Genomic DNA, 19,128 nt, shown 5'->3' on the forward strand with positions numbered 1-19,128 from the left:
ACTGCCCAGAAGTATAAATTTTCACCCGCAGGGACAGGGGCTCTGAAAGGAAGTGGTCCCTGCAATGTGCCAGGAGTGAAGTGACCGTGTGCCGGGGATCCTGCGCATGCGCTGTCTACAGGCCACGCATGCGCCGCGCCCATTGCCGGGGGAGGTTTCTGTTTTTTTATTGATACAGTTGTCCTTTGCGGGGGCTGTCTGAAGGGTCCTGAGTGGTTTCCCCACCTTTGCACCCCAAAATAAAAAATTTGCACTTCTTCTCACCTGCTATTCAGAGGCGAATCTTTTTCGCTTATTACATTGCATTGACTTTCCGCGTAGGCGAAAACCGTCTGGAATTGAATACGGCGATAAGTACAGTGATCGGCGATACTTTTTTGTGGAAAACAGCTTTTCTCGTCTATTTGAATACGGACCATAATTGGACTTTTATACAAGTGTGTACAGACTAGTGAACAAACAGCACATATAGCACCGTTGGGCGCTTCTCAAACATTTGTTTTTCAGATTTTCCCAAGCATTTCTAATAACTGGTGCGTTCTGAGGGCCGTATTCAGATGTGTACGCAAATGCCCTCGTAGGTGCAATGTTTTATGGATCGCAATTGTTAAAATATGCTAGTGACACACTCGCCACCCAGTGCTTAGAGATACCCACTGATAGCATCTCACATCCATCGCTCACAATCAAAACCGGAAACATGGAAGGCAGATCAGGCGGCCATCAGCCTCCAGAGTAAAGATGGCCACACACTAGACCAACTTATATCCAACCAGCCAACTTGTTGATTAGTTGGAATGAAAATCTGGTAACGTATGGGAGTAAATGATGATCAGCAATTTGCTCCTAAATGCCAGAAAACAGATGAAAATGATAGATCAGACAAGTTTATTAAATGTTTGATCTAAACTATTTGTTCAAACAACAGTTTTGGTCCATTTTCCGACGTTTGGGAGCAAATTGCTGATTGTCATTTACTCCCATATCTTACCAGATTTTAATTCCAACCAATCAAATAGTTGACTGGTTGGACAGATAATCTGTAGATGTGTGGCCAGTTTAAGTCTAAGCTTCCGCAGACACAACGGGTCTCCAGACACACAGAGGGCTCACCTGCTACCAGCAAGAACCCAGTGGCTAATTTTTATGGCGAAAACATGCTAACGACTTAGCAAATGTCTTACGAACAGAGAAACCTCACATCCGCCGCTTGCGTACAAAATACGAAACATCGGGAACATTGAACATCTGAGCACTCTATTCTGTCTTATGCTGGCCATACACTAGCGCGTTTTCGGGCCAATTGCCAGATTTTAGACGTGTCGCACGATGAATCGTTTGGAAATCGTGTAGTACTTAGGTTGGATACGATACGATGCGCGCTCCCGCCGCTGTTCTATCATATCGTATGACAGGATGTGCAGCCCATATTATCTATCGTAATTGTATGCTGATCGCGTGAGAAAAAAACACCAAATCGTGCGGTCGGGAGCTGCCGGGGAGTTCAAGGGAAATCGTAAGATGAATCGCATCGAACCACATGGTCAGGGCCGGATTAAAGACAGGGTGACAGGGGCGGTTGTCAGGGGCCCCCACACACTGTCCCAGGCCCCTGGGCACATCCAGATGAACGTTTTTTTTTTTTTATGGAGCCGCCTGACACGGCCCGCAATTAAGCCCCACCCCTCCTGGCATTTGGCCCCACCCTCTTTTTAAAAAAAACTGCAAATCACGCTGGTCTGAATGGCTTATGGGCTGGGGATGTAATGTGAGCACCTCCAATATACCAGTGTTTGTGCATGGCTTATGGGGTGTGGCTGCAATGTGAGCACCCCTAATGTACCTGTGTCTGTGCATGCCTTATGGGGTGGACTGTAATGTGAGGACCCCTAATGTACCTGTGCAAGGCTTATGGGGAGGGGGTGTAATGTGAGAACCCCTAATGTACCTGTGTCTGTGCATGCCTTATGGGGTGGACTGTAATGTGAGGACCCCTAATGTACCTGTGCAAGGCTTATGGGGAGGGGGTGTAATGTGAGAACCCCTAATGTACCTGTGTCTGTGCATGCATTATGGGGTGTGGGTGTAATGTGAGCATCCTCAATATACCTGTGTCTGTGCATGCCTTATGGCCTTATGGGGTGGGCTGTAATGTGAGGACCCCTAAAGAGGTAAGCAGGTGTGTGCGTGTGCTTTGTTGATTGCAAAAGGAGGTAACACGGTCCCGCAAGTGCCACTGTCCCCAGGACTTGAGTCAGCCCCAGAGAGGGAGTTAGCTGCCGTCTGATGCTAGGTGCCCACAGTAGCAGCAATGTTTTATTGTTAGGGGCACCCACATGTCTGTTGCCCAGGGGCCCCCACAGACCTTAATCCAGCCCTGTACATGGTGCTAGTGTATGACCACAATTAGAATGTCAGTTTAATGTATCATATTGCAACCTATTATTGTTCTGTTTCTCGGTTTAATGTGCACAAGGTCTCTTGGTTATTTTAAAAATTATTTAATCATTTGCTTTTATGTTTTTTTTTCCCAGCATAACTGCAATAGTTATTAGACGATCAGAATGTGCAAACACCAGCATCCAAGATATTAACCATACTTTCACCTATCTACACAGGACACATTTCCTTATAGCGTCTCCCATATACAGTAAATATGAAATCCTACAGAGCTAGATGTGTTCATCTCTCCCTGTACATGTCTTAGGACTGAAAAAACAAACAAACCCTCAGGCTGTGGAACTATTTTTAGCAGCCTTGTTGCACAGGGGACAGAGAAGATTGCAGGACCAGGCTGGCAGAGTGTAAACAGGGAAGCAGAGCAGGATGAATAGGACATCACTGGCAGGGTCCTGGGGATGGTAACAATGTACCTGGGCTGCTGCTGGCTTGCTGCTCAGACATGCATGCACACAGGTATGTAGTCATCATCCATGCATGCACACAGGTATGTAGTCATCATCCATGCATGCACACAGGTATGTAGTTATCATCCATGCATGTAGTCATCATCCATGCATTAATGACATTATGCCAACCAAATGCCATGCATAGTCTGCTGTGTGTCCTTCTCTGCCAAATGCATGACTCTCACAATGTCTGTGTGTGTTATATATTGCAGTATAGAAGGATAAGGCATATTCCTGTATATAACATTGATATATCTGAATATGGAAAGGTTGTTCGTGTTGCCAGTGAGCTGTGAGATGCTGTAAGACCTGTGCCCAGCAATACTGTGCCTTGCCAGCGGCTGGCAGATGTGTGTGCATGCTTGGCAGGTGAGCATCAGGCATTGGATACAGCTTTGTCCCCTCGTGGTTACATGTGTGCCGTGCAGCCGAGGCCATTTAAAGGTTAACTCCTTGCTGATGATCTCATCGCAGGAGGAAAAGTGCAGAATCACATTAAAAGGCTGCTGGGCGGTGGAAGGACGGTATCATGTCTCCCCGCGCCTCTGTCTGCGTCTACAGTGACAGATCGCCTCTCTGGGTGTGCAGTCTGCTCTGCCTGCAGCGTGACGCCGGTAACCCTTTCACTGCCAGTTGTTGCACTAAGCGATGTTACAGCTTGTACTATGTATACAAGCTGGTGCAGAATATTACACCACAAGCCTGGATTTCACAAAATACGGTATTGAAAGGAACGCCGCAGCAACTGTCTAATTTTCAGGGATAGGTTGGGGTGGGGGGGGGTGCGCCTGTTGCTGCCACAGTTACCAGCGGCTGTGTGAGTGTTTACTGTACCTGGTTTATTCTTAGCCACCCTAATGCAGTATTTTTATTTTTTAATAGGCTAAATAACTGAAAGCTCATTGCGTTACTAAACGCTTTGGGGCCTTTTCATCATTGCTAAAAATTCTCTGGAGGTAATTAGGTTTAGAACTCGCATGGACTTCTACCTAATTACTGGAGTAATTCATCATTCCTCCTCTCCATAAGTATCTATTCCGAAAAGCTGTCATTTTTGCGATGACAGCTTTTCGGGAAATAGATACTTTTCCCTATATACTCTAACTTACCGCAGCTGTAATCAGTGCTGCGCATCCGCAGCACTGCCTACAGCTGCGGTAATTCTGTTTGGCACGCCTGCGTTCGGATCTCCACTCCCCCGTTTTCAAGCACCTTCCCCTGTTACCACCCACAAACGGTACATTCTGTCGATCAAATTAGCAGCCCCTCGCTGTTTTACGAGCGCACGATTTCCGACCGCAATGACTGGTTGGCGCATGCGCATTACGACCCATACGCATGCGCAGTTGTGCGAACATCGCTCAGAGCGAACGAGCGGCCGCTTACGAGCGGCTCTGAATCAGGCCCTCAGTACGCAGCAGGCTCACAAAATCGGCATGCAACGATTGGCCGGAGTGTGGGAAAACTGTTCTGAACGGCTGTTTGTTTTTTGACGCCTCTGGGCCAATTCGTTCATTCTGGTTGTCCCTTTTCCCTAGATTTAACCAGCCCATGTTACCTATTTTGGTTGGGGGGAGGGGGGGTGTATGTAGTTTTTATTTATTATAGATACAATAGTTATCATTATTAACTTGATGATGATGTTGCTTTACCTTCACACTGGCTACATTGAGGTATGCTTACAGCAGAATCGTCATTTTAAAATACATTTTTCAATGGATTAAAGAGTGCGGGGAATTATTTAACAATTTATATACAGTATAGTGATGTTTTGATCAAAAATCACTCTTTAGTAGATCTCCCCCTTCAGTATTTCAGCAGACCCTACAATGCTAATTGAAGGGGTGAGAAGATGCATGGAAATCTGGGCCTGATTCAGACCTGGTCGCAAGTGCTGAGCGCTCGCAACCGGGTCGATGGTGGCCCAGAGCGCATGCGCGAGACCCGGATAGCGACGGGCAATCCGTTGCTCCGGGTCTCGCACCAAAGGGGGCGTGCTGTCGATGTTGAGTGACAGTACGCCCCCTTTGGTGGGCGGGCCGGGGGGTGGCTGCCCAGACGGAGGCGTTCCCATGAGAACGCCTACCGCTTGGGGCCTCCCTCACTGACATCACAAGTGATGTCAGTGGTGAGATTCCGTCTCTGTTAGAGCCGAAATCTCTCTGGGGCTTGCGGCAACCAGACCCTACCACAAGGGTCTCGTCGCAAGCCCGATGGTCACGATGGTCTGGACCATCGCGACCATCATCCTGGCCGCTCGCTATAGCTGTGGGTGGTCACCCACAGCTATGCGAGCGGCCAAGAGGCCGTTCTGAAAAAAAAAAAAGACCGGCCCCTGATTCAGAGCGAGCGCTCTGTCAGAGCGACCGTCTCTGAATCAGGGCCTCTGTTGGGCCACAAGTTTGTAGAGCTCTGTTACAAGCCCATCTGAGCCTGGTGCCTTATTAGTGGGGGCTTTTAAACGGCTGCTGGCCCTTTTTCAGAATTGTCTTTACCTGTTACTCATCTATTATGCTTAGGATAACTTTGCCCATCCCCTGATTCTTCACGCATCAACAAGCAGCAATGAAGGGTGTCTAGGCCCCTGTCGGGCTGCTGCGTGCAGCCATACAAAGCTCAGCTTCCTGGCAGATGCTGTCAGAGGTAATTGAGCGAAGAATCGAGGCCCAATGACAGGAAACAAACATTTTCTAGCTTGTGTTCTTTTCTCATCTATTGTTCTCTAGAAACTATCTATGTTGTCATTCGACTTATTAGCCCTTGTCTGCTATATTCCTCCCATAACCGCAAAAGCCGCGTAATTCCAAGAAACTTTTAAAAGTTTTTAACCACAGTTTAATTAGTTTAGTTGCAGATTTGCCGCCATAGAAAGTGCTCCGCGCATTTGTTCATTTACCGGATGACCAGATGGTTTTCGTATTGGTATTTCTTTTGATCAACGCTGTTTTCAATATCTAATGGTCCTTTCCCAAAGGTAGCATTGAAAGGTGCACGTGCAAACCGCATAAGAAAGCATATAAACCCCATGCAATTGCGCCTGCTTACAATAAAGCCGTTGATTGTCACTGGACATATTTGCATATGTTTGATACAGTAACATACACACAAATTAGTTGCGCTGGGAATAGTAGTTTCAACGGGTAATTAAATATGCACACTCATATAGTCGGCCATACACTCGGACGGTGTCATGGTCATTATTACTACCTCACAGCACTAAGGTCGTTGGTTCGATTCCCACGACTGTGGAGTTTGTATATTCTCCCCGTGCCTGCGTGGGTTTCCTCCGGGAGCTCCGGTTTCCTCCCACACTCTAAAGATATACTGATAGGCTAATTGGCTCCCAACAAAAATGGACCCTAGTGTGTAAGTGTGTGAGCATGTGGTAGGGAATATAGATTGTAAGCTCCACTGGGGCAGGGACAGATGTGAATGGCCAAATATACTCTGTAAAGCGCTGCGGAATATGTGTGCGTTATATAAATAACTGGTAATAAATAAATAAATATACTCAGTGGTTGATTCATTTAGCCGTGAGGTGACCCACTCCGCACTTGCGGCTTTGCGGTAGCTCCAAACTTGTGGCTTTTGGTTCCGCAGACCCATAGGAGAGTCCAGGGTGAGATTGGTGTGCGAGAGGGGTGAGTTTCTACTTCTCGCTTCGCAACGAATTGAATCGACGCCCATGTGTAAATAAAATACATACCTCTTTATTTATGAACCCATTCAGTAAAAAAATAAATTAAGTTTTATTACAGAAAAAAAAATAAAATAAATGAAGTCCTGGTTAAACAAACCAGAGCAGCAAAGGGAATGTAAAACCTTGTTCAATAATGCAAAGACTAACTAGCGTTGGCTCTAGCCCCCTGCACCTGTCACAACCCGTGCAGTTCCTCTCTCCTGCCTGGGGTGTCGCTGTCTTCTCTGGTGCTTCTAGCACACTCTGGTCTGTATCTCAGCAGTTTGTTGCATTAGCAGAGTGTGCTAGAAGCACCAGAGCAGAGAGTGACACCCCAGGCAGGAAAGAGGAGCTGCACGGCTGCAGGGTGCTACAATGAAGACTAAATAACTACACTTCCCAAGTAATGAAAAAGTCCCAGTGGGGAAAAGCAACATATGTTACTGGATATAGGGCATGATTCAGCTTCGATCGCAGTTGCTAATACGCACACAATCGGCCGATTGTAGGCGTACTGTGTATGCATCGCAGTGTGGTGGCGCAAACCGGCCACTGCGATCGGAGTGATTACACATAGAGTGCAATGAAGTTACCAATTCCTGAGTAAGGTCAGAGCCTGTGTAAGTGTGTGTGAGGATGTGATGGTACTCCATGTTACTGATGGTATCTCAGTCTTGTGTATTCACTGTGTGTGATGAGGTTAGTAATTCCTGAGTAAGGTCAGAGCCTGTGTAAGTGTGTGTGAGGCTGTGATGGTACTCCATGTTACTGATGGTATCTCAGTCTTGTGTAATCACTGTGTGTGATGAGGTTAGTAATTCCTGAGTAAGGTCAGAGCCTGTGTAAGTGTGTGTGAGGATGTGATGGTACTCCATGTTACTGATGGTGTCTCAGTATTGTGTAATCACTGTGTGTGATGAGGTTAGTAATTCCTGAGTAAGGTCAGAGCCTGTGTAAGTGTGTGTGAGGATGTGATGGTACTCCATGTTACTGATGGTCTCTCAGTCTTGTGTAGTCACTGTGTGTGATGAGGTTAGTAATTCCTGAGTAAGGTCAGAGCCTGTGTAAGTGTGTGTGAGGATGTGATGGTACTCCATGTTACTGATGGTGTCTCAGTCTTGTGTAATCACTGTGTGTGATGAGGTTAGTAATTCCTGAGTAAGGTCAGAGCCTGTGTAAGTGTGTGTGAGGCTGTGATGGTACTCCATGTTACTGATGGTATCTCAGTCTTGTATAATCACTGTGTGTGATGAGGTTAGTAATTCCTGAGTAAGGTCAGAGCTGTGTAAGTGTGTGTGAGGATGTGATGGTACTCCATGTTACTGATGGTGTCTCAGTATTGTGTAATCACTGTGTGTGATGAGGTTAGTAATTCCTGAGTAAGGTCAGAGCCTGTGTAAGTGTGTGTGAGGCTGTGATGGTACTCCATGTTACTGATGGTCTCTCAGTCTTGTATAATCACTGTGTGTGATGAGGTTAGTAATTCCTGAGTAAGGTCAGGGCCTGTGTAAGTGTGTGTGAGGATGTGATGGTACTCCATGTTACTGATGGTATCTCAGTCTTGTGTAATCACTGTGTGTGATGAGGTTAGTAATTCCTGAGTAAGGTCAGAGCCTGTGTAAGTATGTGTGAGGCTGTGATGGTACTCCATGTTACTGATGGTGTCTCAGTCTTGTGTAATCACTGTGTGTGATGAGGTTAGTAATTCCTGAGTAAGGTCAGAGCCTGTGTAAGTATGTGTGAGGCTGTGATGGTACTCCATGTTACTGATGGTGTCTCAGTCTTGTGTAATCACTGTGTGTGATGAGGTTAGTAATTCCTGAGTAAGGTCAGAGCCTGTGTAAGTGTGTGTGAGGATGTGATGGTACTCCATGTTACTGATGGTGTCTCAGTATTGTGTAATCACTGTGTGTGATGAGGTTAGTAATTCCTGAGTAAGGTCAGAGCCTGTGTAAGTGTGTGTGAGGCTGTGATGGTACTCCATGTTACTGATGGTCTCTCAGTCTTGTATAATCACTGTGTGTGATGAGGTTAGTAATTCCTGAGTAAGGTCAGGGCCTGTGTAAGTGTGTGTGAGGATGTGATGGTACTCCATGTTACTGATGGTATCTCAGTCTTGTGTAATCACTGTGTGTGATGAGGTTAGTAATTCCTGAGTAAGGTCAGAGCCTGTGTAAGTATGTGTGAGGCTGTGATGGTACTCCATGTTACTGATGGTGTCTCAGTCTTGTGTAATCACTGTGTGTGATGAGGTTAGTAATTCCTGAGTAAGGTCAGAGCCTGTGTAAGTGTGTGTGAGGCTGTGATGGTACTCCATGTTACTGATGGTATCTCAGTCTTGTATAATCACTGTGTGTGATGAGGTTAGTAATTCCTGAGTAAGGTCAGAGCTGTGTAAGTGTGTGTGAGGATGTGATGGTACTCCATGTTACTGATGGTCTCTCAGTCTTGTATAATCACTGTGTGTGATGAGGTTAGTAATTCCTGAGTAAGGTCAGGGCCTGTGTAAGTGTGTGTGAGGATGTGATGGTACTCCATGTTACTGATGGTATCTCAGTCTTGTATAATCACTGTGTGTGATGAGGTTAGTAATTCCTGAGTAAGGTCAGAGCCTGTGTAAGTGTGTGTGAGGATGTGATGGTACTCCATGTTACTGATGGTATCTCAGTCTTGTATAATCACTGTGTGTGATGAGGTTAGTAATTCCTGAGTAAGGTCAGAGCTGTGTAAGTGTGTGTGAGGATGTGATGGTACTCCATGTTACTGATGGTCTCTCAGTCTTGTATAATCACTGTGTGTGATGAGGTTAGTAATTCCTGAGTAAGGTCAGGGCCTGTGTAAGTGTGTGTGAGGATGTGATGGTACTCCATGTTACTGATGGTATCTCAGTCTTGTATAATCACTGTGTGTGATGAGGTTAGTAATTCCTGAGTAAGGTCAGAGCCTGTGTAAGTGTGTGTGAGGATGTGATGGTACTCCATGTTACTGATGGTATCTCAGTCTTGTGTAATCACTGTGTGTGATGAGGTTAGTAATTCCTGAGTAAGGTCAGAGCCTGTGTAAGTGTGTGTGAGGCTGTGATGGTACTCCATGTTACTGATGGTCTCTCAGTCTTGTATAATCACTGTGTGTGATGAGGTTAGTAATTCCTGAGTAAGGTCAGGGCCTGTGTAAGTGTGTGTGAGGATGTGATGGTACTCCATGTTACTGATGGTATCTCAGTCTTGTGTAATCACTGTGTGTGATGAGGTCAGTAATTCCTGAGTAAGGTCAGAGCCTGTGTAAGTGTGTGTGAGGCTGTGATGGTACTCCATGTTACTGATGGTGTCTCAGTCTTGTGTAATCACTGTGTGCGATGAGGTTAGTAATTCCTGAGTATGGTCAGAGCCTGTGTAAGTGTGTGTGAGGATGTGATGGTACTCCATGTTACTGATGGTCTCTCAGTCTTGTGTATTCACTGTGTGTGATGAGGTTAGTAATTCCTGAGTAAGGTCAGAGCCTGTGTAAGTGTGTGTGAGGCTGTGATGGTACTCCATGTTACTGATGGTATCTCAGTCTTGTGTAATCACTGCGTGTGATGAGGTTAGTAATTCCTGAGTAAGGTCAGAGCCTGTGTAAGTGTGTGTGAGGCTGTGATGGTACTCCATGTTACTGATGGTGTCTCAGTCTTGTGTAATCACTGTGTGTGATGAGGTTAGTAATTCCTGAGTAAGGTCAGAGCCTGTGTAAGTGTGTGTGAGGCTGTGATGGTACTCCATGTTACTGATGGTGTCTCAGTCTTGTGTAATCACTGTGTGTGATGAGGTTAGTAATTCCTGAGTAAGGTCAGAGCCTGTGTAAGTGTGTGTGAGGCTGTCATGGTACTCCATGTTACCGATGGTTTCTCAGTCTTGCTAAACATTACAGATGTGTGTAAGGTGGGTCTGTATGTAGTGCAGCGGCAGCATAGCGATCGCAATGAATTAGCATACTATCGCAGTTGAACTGCGTGTGTAATTGCTATTGCAATCGGTAGTGAATCGGTCGCATAATCAGCTGAATTTATCAGTGGTAGCATGTCAGATAATTAGTGGGATGTATTTGTATTGTATATAGATCCTTGTAGCGATTTCCCAAACGCCATGTGGATACACGAGCCATACGGCCATAAATGATCCCACAGAACCTCTGAACATCAATGTAAATTGTCTTTAGCACAATCTGTGTTCTGTTAAGGGGGGTATCCACTAGACGATAAAGTTGAACGATAATGATAAAATTGTTCGATAATCGTTTGAACATCGTTTGCAAATCGTGCAGTAATTGTTTCTAACGATGTACGATGCGCGCTCCCTCTGGTCGTTTGATCGTCTCCTCCATCGACTGAACATGCAGGTCAATTTCATTTGATTACTTACAAATCGTTTACACATCGTTCACGCTGAACGATCAAATGATGAACCACTATCTGCCCACTATAGCTGAAAGCTCTCAATCACAGATTGAAACAACATAGTCTATCGTTAGATCTTTTGCAAATCGTTTGCAAATTGTTCAGAGTGGAAGATCAAATTTCAAGGGAAACTTCAAGGGAAAATCGTTAAGAGGTTGGACAGGGATAAAATCGTCTAGTGGATGCCCCCCATTAGTGTAGCAACACAGGTGGTGATGAGGGATTGAAAGTCTCGCAATCAAAGTTACAATAGAATATCCACTTTTCCGCGTAGCTATATTAAATCTTTGTTGATAATGAGAAATGCCATGATGAGTTATATCCGTTATATCCGTTAGCTTTCTCCGGGCGCGGTAATCTGTAGCTGCTCCGATATGAGAAACCAGAGTGTTAGTTGCTTAATTCTGATGCCACTTGAATCCAGGCCACAGCCCGGACAATACACTGCAACATTCAATATTCGCCAACGTGCTGGCAGGGCTGGAACTGATTTCATGTTCTGACGGTAGAGCCATGGCACTGTAGCTCGACCTGTTTTAGTGTGACCAGCAAAGCCTGGCATGTCCTGGTGATGCTTTCCGCCCATTATGGCATATGCAGTACCTCCATAGGCTGCGAGCAGAACCTGCCATCGGTAGTTGATGCGCGGGAGGCTTGAATCTGCCCCTTGTAGTTTCTCTGCTTTAGCAGTAACCAGTGCAGACTATAGAAATAGAGCTGTGTACTCATTTGGTCGTCAGTCACACAGCTGTCAACATATGAAGGCTGAATGGGAAGGATTGTACACTACAGAGTGCAGAGGGGTATCCCAAAGCCTCTCTGCTCACCACATGATGTGTCATATGACTGTGTTGACCAATATTAGTCCATAAGACTGCAGATTTATAAATAATTAACAGACCCCTGAAAATGGAAACCAAGGAAAAATGGTAAATGCCAACATTCTTTTTATAGCCTGCCTCAGTGGGGAAAAAATAAAATAAATATTTTTTTCATGGGAATTGTTGCTTTAAATGATTTATATATTGAAATGAGAACTGCCAAAAGCCTCATTCATCAGTTAATTAATTAGAGAAAAAAAAAATTATTTGCGTTCCAGTGGGATCATCTTCCTGTAATACACGGGAATTCTTAATGTGTCACCAAAGCGAGATCTTCTTCATTTGTAAACCAGAGGGAAATGTTATTAATTTGTGATACAGTTGGGAAATGTTCTTTATTTGCTACTTAATGGGATCTTCTTTTTGTTGTACTCCATGGATAGTATAAGCTATGGGTCTAGCATGTGAGATGCACCCACCCACAGGAGCATGGCATAGCACCCAGCAACTGGGACTATAGCACTCACTGTTAGGATGGCGGGACAGTCCCATAATATCTGCATCTGTAGCAGGATGTATGTAGATGCCATATTGTAACAGACAAAAATGAAAGTGCTACAACTTTATTTAGTACATTTATCTTGTAAATAACACAGAAATACAATCAATTTTTTGCTATAGAGATAGATGAACGAAGAACTTAATTCTGACATAACATTAGGTTATCTTATACACCTACATTCCGCAGCACTTATCCTAACCCCCTGCTCCTTCCTCACTATCTACCCCATCTGTGTCGCCCCTGTCTGTCTGCCCCTCCCCTTTAGAATGTAAGCTCTCCGAGCAGGACCCTCATCCCTCACGTGCTTCTCCTCCCCCTACTGATGGTATCTTTTACTCCTAACTCCCCAATGGGCACCTAACACTTGGTTGCTGACGGCCTGGTGCTTGTGTTATGCAGCTAAGTGTATACACCGTGTCCTTGTCCTGCATTGTTTTATACAGCTAATAACATTTTTTTTCTTGTGTGCTCATTTATGTACTGTGTAAGGCGCTGCGGAACCTTTGTGGCGCCATATAAGTAAAGGATAATAATAATGACACAAATGAGTATGTATGCATAGAATAGAATGGGCTTTATTTTTGCACGTGGTTGTGTGGTGGTTTTGCATTGCATATAAATACACATACATTCTGCACAAGCAGAGCTGCCAAGAGCCAGCCCAGGTGAAGGGAGGCATGCCGGGCCCAGGACCAGGGAGGGGGTGTGGCCAATCGGGGAGGTGTGGCCAACACCCTTCTTTGGAAAAAAAAAAGACTATGTTTGCGGCTGCAGACAGCGTGACAGTGGCCACGCCCCGTTAGGAAAAAAAAAGAGCCTCTCAGCCAAGCGCATATCCAGGGGGGGGGGGGTGTGATCGCTCCCCCCCCCCCCCCCGCCCCCGGATATGCGCTTTGCTGAGGGGCGACTTTGTACGTATAGTGTTCCCGCTTGGCTGCGGGAAATGGCAGGGCGCCAGGGGGCCCAGCCGGGAGTCTCTGCTGCGTGCCAAAAAAGGGTGTTTGACCGGGCGGAGGGGTGTGTCTTTGGGACATGCCTCTGATTTGTCACGCCTGTGGTCGTGCCCAGCACTTACGGATGTGCTAGGCTTCCCCCAAGTTCTCTCCTCTCCGGAGGCTCAGGCGTCTCACACCACATTGAGTATAGATGCTAGGTGTATGAGTAGCATTCACGTCTGGGACCGGAGCGGGGCAGTTCGCCTGGAGTAAAAATGGGCCCTATTGTGCCCGAAAAAGGGGCGTAGTCACTCAAAAAAAGGGGGGTGTCCTGAAGACATGCCCCCTTCTCTACACTGTTGGGGGCGTGCCCAGCACTCATGGAGATGCTGGAGAGCCCCAAAGCTCTCCCTGCAGAGTGAAAGGATGCTGTACATCTATTCCCTGCAGCCCCTGGGTGGAGGAGGCAGGGGCACTCAGCACACCCGGCAGGACGCCGGCGGGGTGTCACCATAAAAGCAGGATGCATTTTATAGTTTTAAAATCTGGCAGGGCGCGACACCCTGCTAAAACAGCCTAGCGGGAACACTACATGAGAAGACGTATACTCTACACAAGAAGGAGAATGGTGGAAACTAAACTATTAGTTACAGTAGCCCCCCAAATAATTGCTGAGATGTTGCCAAACGTGGAAACTCCCATTCCTTATGTCATATTACACACAACACATGGCAAATCGTCATTTGTCGTTCAGGCTCGTATTGCAGTCACTCTGTTCATTCCCTTATTGGGAGAGAGTGTCATTCATTAGCGGGAAGCCATTGTATTGTTCAAAGGCATCCAAAGCCACAATGTGCGTTCCCAACAGGATTCCAGGCAGCGTTCTTGCTTGCTGCTGAGGTTTGTAGCCGGCTGCTCTGTGAAATCTCTCTGGCCTTTGGAGAACAAGCTGTTAGTGGGGGCTTGTTCCTTTTTGTTCCTGTAACAAAGGCGGCTAGGTATGGTCCTGTGAGCTTCCGTCAGTGCTCCCTATTCTGCTATTACTCATTAACAGCGTTGGCCTTTTTCACCCTCTCTGCACAGGACAAATCATTTCTGTAAATAGAATCCCCTTAATACACTGTATAGCGATAACATATATGTCAACAGGACAGAGGATGGGGAACGCAGGAGACTGTAATGAAATGCAACTTTTGAAGCCCTTTGTGTTTACAGATATCTGTAAACCGTCTTTGCCTGGATGGATCAATGGTTGGTGGTCTTCTGGACATTTCCTCTGTGGTGAAGAGTTACCAGCTGTCACTATAGCGCCTATTTATCCTTATATATTTGAAGCATATGCCCCTAAAATGGAATCAGTATGAATTGCCGCCGGACTTAGGTTCAAATCCCGACGCCGGAAGTGAAGACTCCGACAGGATAAGTAAATTAACTAGCCCTACCCCCCCCCCCCCAACACTCTTCTAGGGGTGCCTAACCCCAATCTCCACCCCCTAGCGTAATGCTCCCCGGGGGGTGCGTAACTCTAAGTCCCCCCCGGGAGCCCCTGACCTAACCCTCCCCCCGCGCAGCTGTTCGCGTCCACCACCTGTCTTACCTTCGTTCGGTATGCCGGGCGTCGGGCTCCCAGCATAGGGATCATGATAGGTGTCGAAATCCCGACTTCCTATCATAAGACCCCTGCCGGGATTTGACAGTCGGGAAGCCAGTGGTCGGCATTTCATACCCCTAAAACACCTGTTTTTGGGGGGACACCAGCAAATGTTTAGTATCCCCCTGTTCTACTTCTTCCCAACAGTATACGGATTACGGATATGAAAGATGCGTATTTTATGCCAGGTATGACCCAATCGAAGAGCTTAGAAACAACATACTTTAATCTATTGTTTTTCTCTCCAAGGGTGTGGATGCATCAATGCGGATATTACAGTCAAACCTCTGAAAATGGCGTTTTCGGGGGTTTGGTCGCTTACCCCATATGCACCAATCTCCGGCATGTGATACAACTTTAGATGGCATTGCCCAATAGTAGCCTATGAGCTACTATTCCTCCCAGCACTGCCCGTGGCGCGTGCATTACTTGTTACATGCACAGAAGGATTTCTATGGCAAAGAATAGCTCTTACCAATGGGACTTCTCCGTTGTGGTTCTTACAAGCATACAGTGTTAAGAAATGCGGTTATGCTTGTAATGCGTGGCGGGATGCATTGCATTCAAAATGTGACGCGTCATGTATTCCGCCCCATTTATTACTTTAACTTGGTTCTCTGTCTCCAAAGGTTTTCTGGTAGGTCCTCCTTGCTCCTCTCTTGCACCATGTTAGTTTGTCCATTTTCACGCTGTTTTCACATTGTATAATGCCACCACTGCGTTTTTCAACCACTGTGCCGTGGCACACTAGTGTGCCGTGAGGTCAGCACAGTCAGAGTTGACTTTACTTGTACTGCTGGCCCGGGCAGAGCTGGGCTCTTCTGGGAGGCTCCGGCACACCCAGACCGTGACCTATGGAGACTTGGCAGTGTGACTTATGGCCATGTATGCCACGGTGCATGCCCGCCTGCACACTGCTCCCAGCTCTGCACTGTGGGCCTGATTCAGAGCCCGACGCTATTTGCGGACTGTCGTTCCCAAAAAGGGGCCGGCTATTTAAATTGAGCGCTCGCTCATTGCGGTTTGTTGACGCCTCTATGTCTGAGCGAGCGAACGAAAAATGCGCTCGCTATTTTGTAAAGACGCCCCGTTGCCTTTCGCATCACACGTCATCTCCGTTATTTTATTTGATTAATCGAGTACATCGAAAGGCATCTGAACTGCTCGCAGTGCTTGTGGTAGGATTTACTTACCGCTATCACTGCGAGCAGTTCAGGCTAAAAGACAACCAAGTGACGTGGGCGATGACGCTCCTTTCCTAATTATGCACTCCCATTAAACGCCCTTTTTACCGTTAGGCATGCCTGTGTTCGGATCTCCACTCCCCCGTTTTCAAGCACCTTCCCCTGTTACCACCCACAAACGCCTCATCCTGTCACTGAAATTAGCAGCCCCTCGCTGTTTTGCGAGCGCTCGATTTCCGACCGCAATGACTGGTTTGCGCATTAAGACCCATACGCATGCGCAGTTGTGCGAACATCGCTCAGAGCGAACGAGCGGCCGCTTACGAGCGGCTCTGAATCAGGCCCTGTTTACTCTGAGTGTGACTGAGCAACACCAGCTGATGAGGGACAGGGACGACAGTGACCCTTCTCAGCTGGTTATTTTCATTTTCTGTGGGGGCCAATATGATTTTTGTTTGTGTTGTTTTATCTGTGGGGAGCAATGTGTTTATTTTTTTCTGTGGGGCCAATGTGTGTGTTTTGTTCTTTTTCCTGTGGGGGGCCAATGTGTGAGTGTTTTTTCGCGTGGGGGACTGATGGTGTGCCTTAGAAATTTTAAAATGTTGTTCGGTGTGCCATAGCAACCAATCAGATTCTAGGTATTATCTTCTAGAAGGTGCTAGTTAAATGTTAAGTAGAATCTGATTGGTTGCTATGGGCAACATCACTTTTAAAACTCACTTCTAAAAACTCTCACTTTAGTAAATTTACCCCTAACTGTCATGTATCTAGAACAGTCTATGAAATGACAGTTGGAAGCTGATTGGTGGCTTCGGGAAACTTCTCCACCTTATCTCTCTCTAAGGTTTGATACATCTCCCCCTTAATGCGGTAGGTTTTCTAGTTTTCAAAATAGTATGACTTGTTGGGCTGCCATATTACTTCCACGCTTTGTAAAGTGTTTCATTTAAGACGGCGAAAACTTTTTGGAGCCCCTGAGCAAGCGCAGCGCAAAAGCCACTCCGTGTACAAGAGACACTCAAATTTCTCAAAGATGCAGATGAAACGCAACAGAAATCGGCATGAGAAAAAGCAGCGGCCGCTCGCATCGGAGCCCTTATTTCACAGATTCAGACTCGGCCGCACACAGATGTACAAATGTCGCACAAGCAATGCAGTTTTGTCCCTTCCAGTTTTTTTTTTTGCAAATAAGATGCATATTTTGAGTGAGACACACAGGAACTGGCGCACCGAGTCTGGCTATTTGGCGCAACTGAATCAACAGAAAGGAAACAATGGGCCTGATTCAGACCCGCTCGCAAGCGGGTCGATGTTGTGCACTGCGCATGCGCACGACGGCGGGAGCTCCATTGTGCGCATGCGCCTTCGCTCGTTGTGTCTGATCAAAGGGGGCGTGCTGTTGATGTTGATTGACAGCACGCCCCCTTTGGTGGGCGTGCCTGGGGCGTGCCTCCCTGACGGGGGCGTTCCCAAGGGAACGCCTACCGTCAGAAGCCGGCCCACTGACATCACTAGTGATGTCAGTGGGAGTGATTTTGGCTCTGATAGAGCCAAAATCACTCCGGGCCTTGCGGTTGAAAACCTCAACCGCAGGCACCGGCTCGCAGTTTCGATGGTCGCGATGGTCACGACCATCGCGGCCATCAAACTGCATGCTCGTTTAGGCTGTGGGTGGTGACCCACAGCTATACGAGCGTCCAGGAGGACGCTCCAGAATTATGGAGGGCGGCCCTCATTCAGAGCGTGCGCTCTGCTCAGAGCGTACGGCTCTGAATGAGGGCCAATGTTTCATGACTGAGCCACAAAGTACTGGAAAATCAGTGCTAATCTTAATGTAGGATTAATAGAAATCTATTTGCTCATTGGTAGAGGTGCCATCAGTTTTGCTTAAGTTTACCCACACAAATGAAGTTTATTTATTAGGTGCTCACATTGATGATCTTCAATCTATACTTGTATACTAAATTATGTATTTGTTATTATAGTTATAGCATACGACTGTGAAAATGAATTATAAGGAACTTATGTCAAGCCATGTCATTATATGTTTATATTTTTCCAACAGAATTTCAATGGAAGAATGTTCATCTCTTCACTTTCTACGACTGATATAACAATGTCCATAGTTCATTGATGAGATTAGTTATGAAGCAGCATTGATTAAAAAGCCATCAAGCCATGGAGGCATTGGAAGTGGATGATATTAGCCCAGCACTAGAGGTCACAGAAGACTTCTTCAATTCATTTGATAACCTAGAGAATGCTGGCCATCAGTCTGAAGTCTTCGGCATCCATGAAGTTCCAGAACTCTTGGCAAATGACATATCCGATAAAATCAAGCAGCAAGCCGATGGTCAAAACGCCAACACGTCCCAACACAGCATCATCTGGGAAAGGTGCAAAAGTAGTCTCTTTGATGCCAAAGCCAAGAATGGTTTTCATGCCAAAGAACAGCTCTCATCTGCTAGAAGAACGTTTCACGATGCACCCTTGTTAGCTGGAGAGGAGAAGGACTCTTCTGTATTTAACCTTTTTAGTGCATGTCATCGTAGACGTGACCGGCCTCGTTCAGTCAATGACTCCGTGGCCCTCAATGAAGAAATTCCAAAACGTAAGCAAGGGCACAACAGATCACGCTCAGATGTATGTCACATAGACTGGACAAATGTCCGGAAACCAGCCCCATTGCAGCGGTCATCAAGCCAAGGGGTTCACTTCGCCAGAGACATCGAAGGAAATACTGGTATGTGTTTGTCTGTTATTTGAATGATCTTCGTACAAGTGCTGACTTTTAATTAATTGTATTGAATCAGGAGATAAAAACAAGAGGCATAACAAATCATATTTTACATTTTTTTTTTGCTGTTTTCTCAGCAATCTCATTAATTACACCTAAAAATAGATGCTTATGACCTGTTGGGTTCTAAAAAGTGTTAATTAATTGAGTAAAGATGA

The 19,128-nt window shown here is 46.2% G+C and overlaps 1 protein-coding gene across 3 annotated transcripts in view; it reads left to right on the plus strand.

Annotated features, from left to right (window-relative positions):
- Window positions 1–2,774: 2,774 nt before the first annotated feature.
- Window positions 2,775–19,128, plus strand: part of PLEKHM3 (pleckstrin homology domain containing M3) — a 231,817-nt gene continuing 215,463 nt past the window's right edge. For 2 of the 3 annotated variants that reach the window (XM_088461836.1, XM_088461838.1), the window contains exons 1-2: window positions 2,775–2,916; window positions 18,239–18,916. In XM_088461836.1, coding sequence (XP_088317962.1) covers window positions 18,352–18,916 — 565 coding nt within the window. In that variant the 5' untranslated portion in view covers window positions 2,775–2,916; window positions 18,239–18,351. Of the gene's footprint in view, window positions 2,917–2,955; window positions 2,979–18,238; window positions 18,917–19,128 lie in introns of those variants that run through there. The other variant, XM_088461837.1, reaches the window with a different exon arrangement.

The sequence above is a fragment of the Taudactylus pleione genome, unplaced genomic scaffold (assembly GCF_031769625.1).
Source record: "Taudactylus pleione unplaced genomic scaffold, aTauple2 ptg001109l, whole genome shotgun sequence".
In the NCBI taxonomy this organism is placed as follows: domain Eukaryota; kingdom Metazoa; phylum Chordata; class Amphibia; order Anura; family Myobatrachidae; genus Taudactylus; species Taudactylus pleione.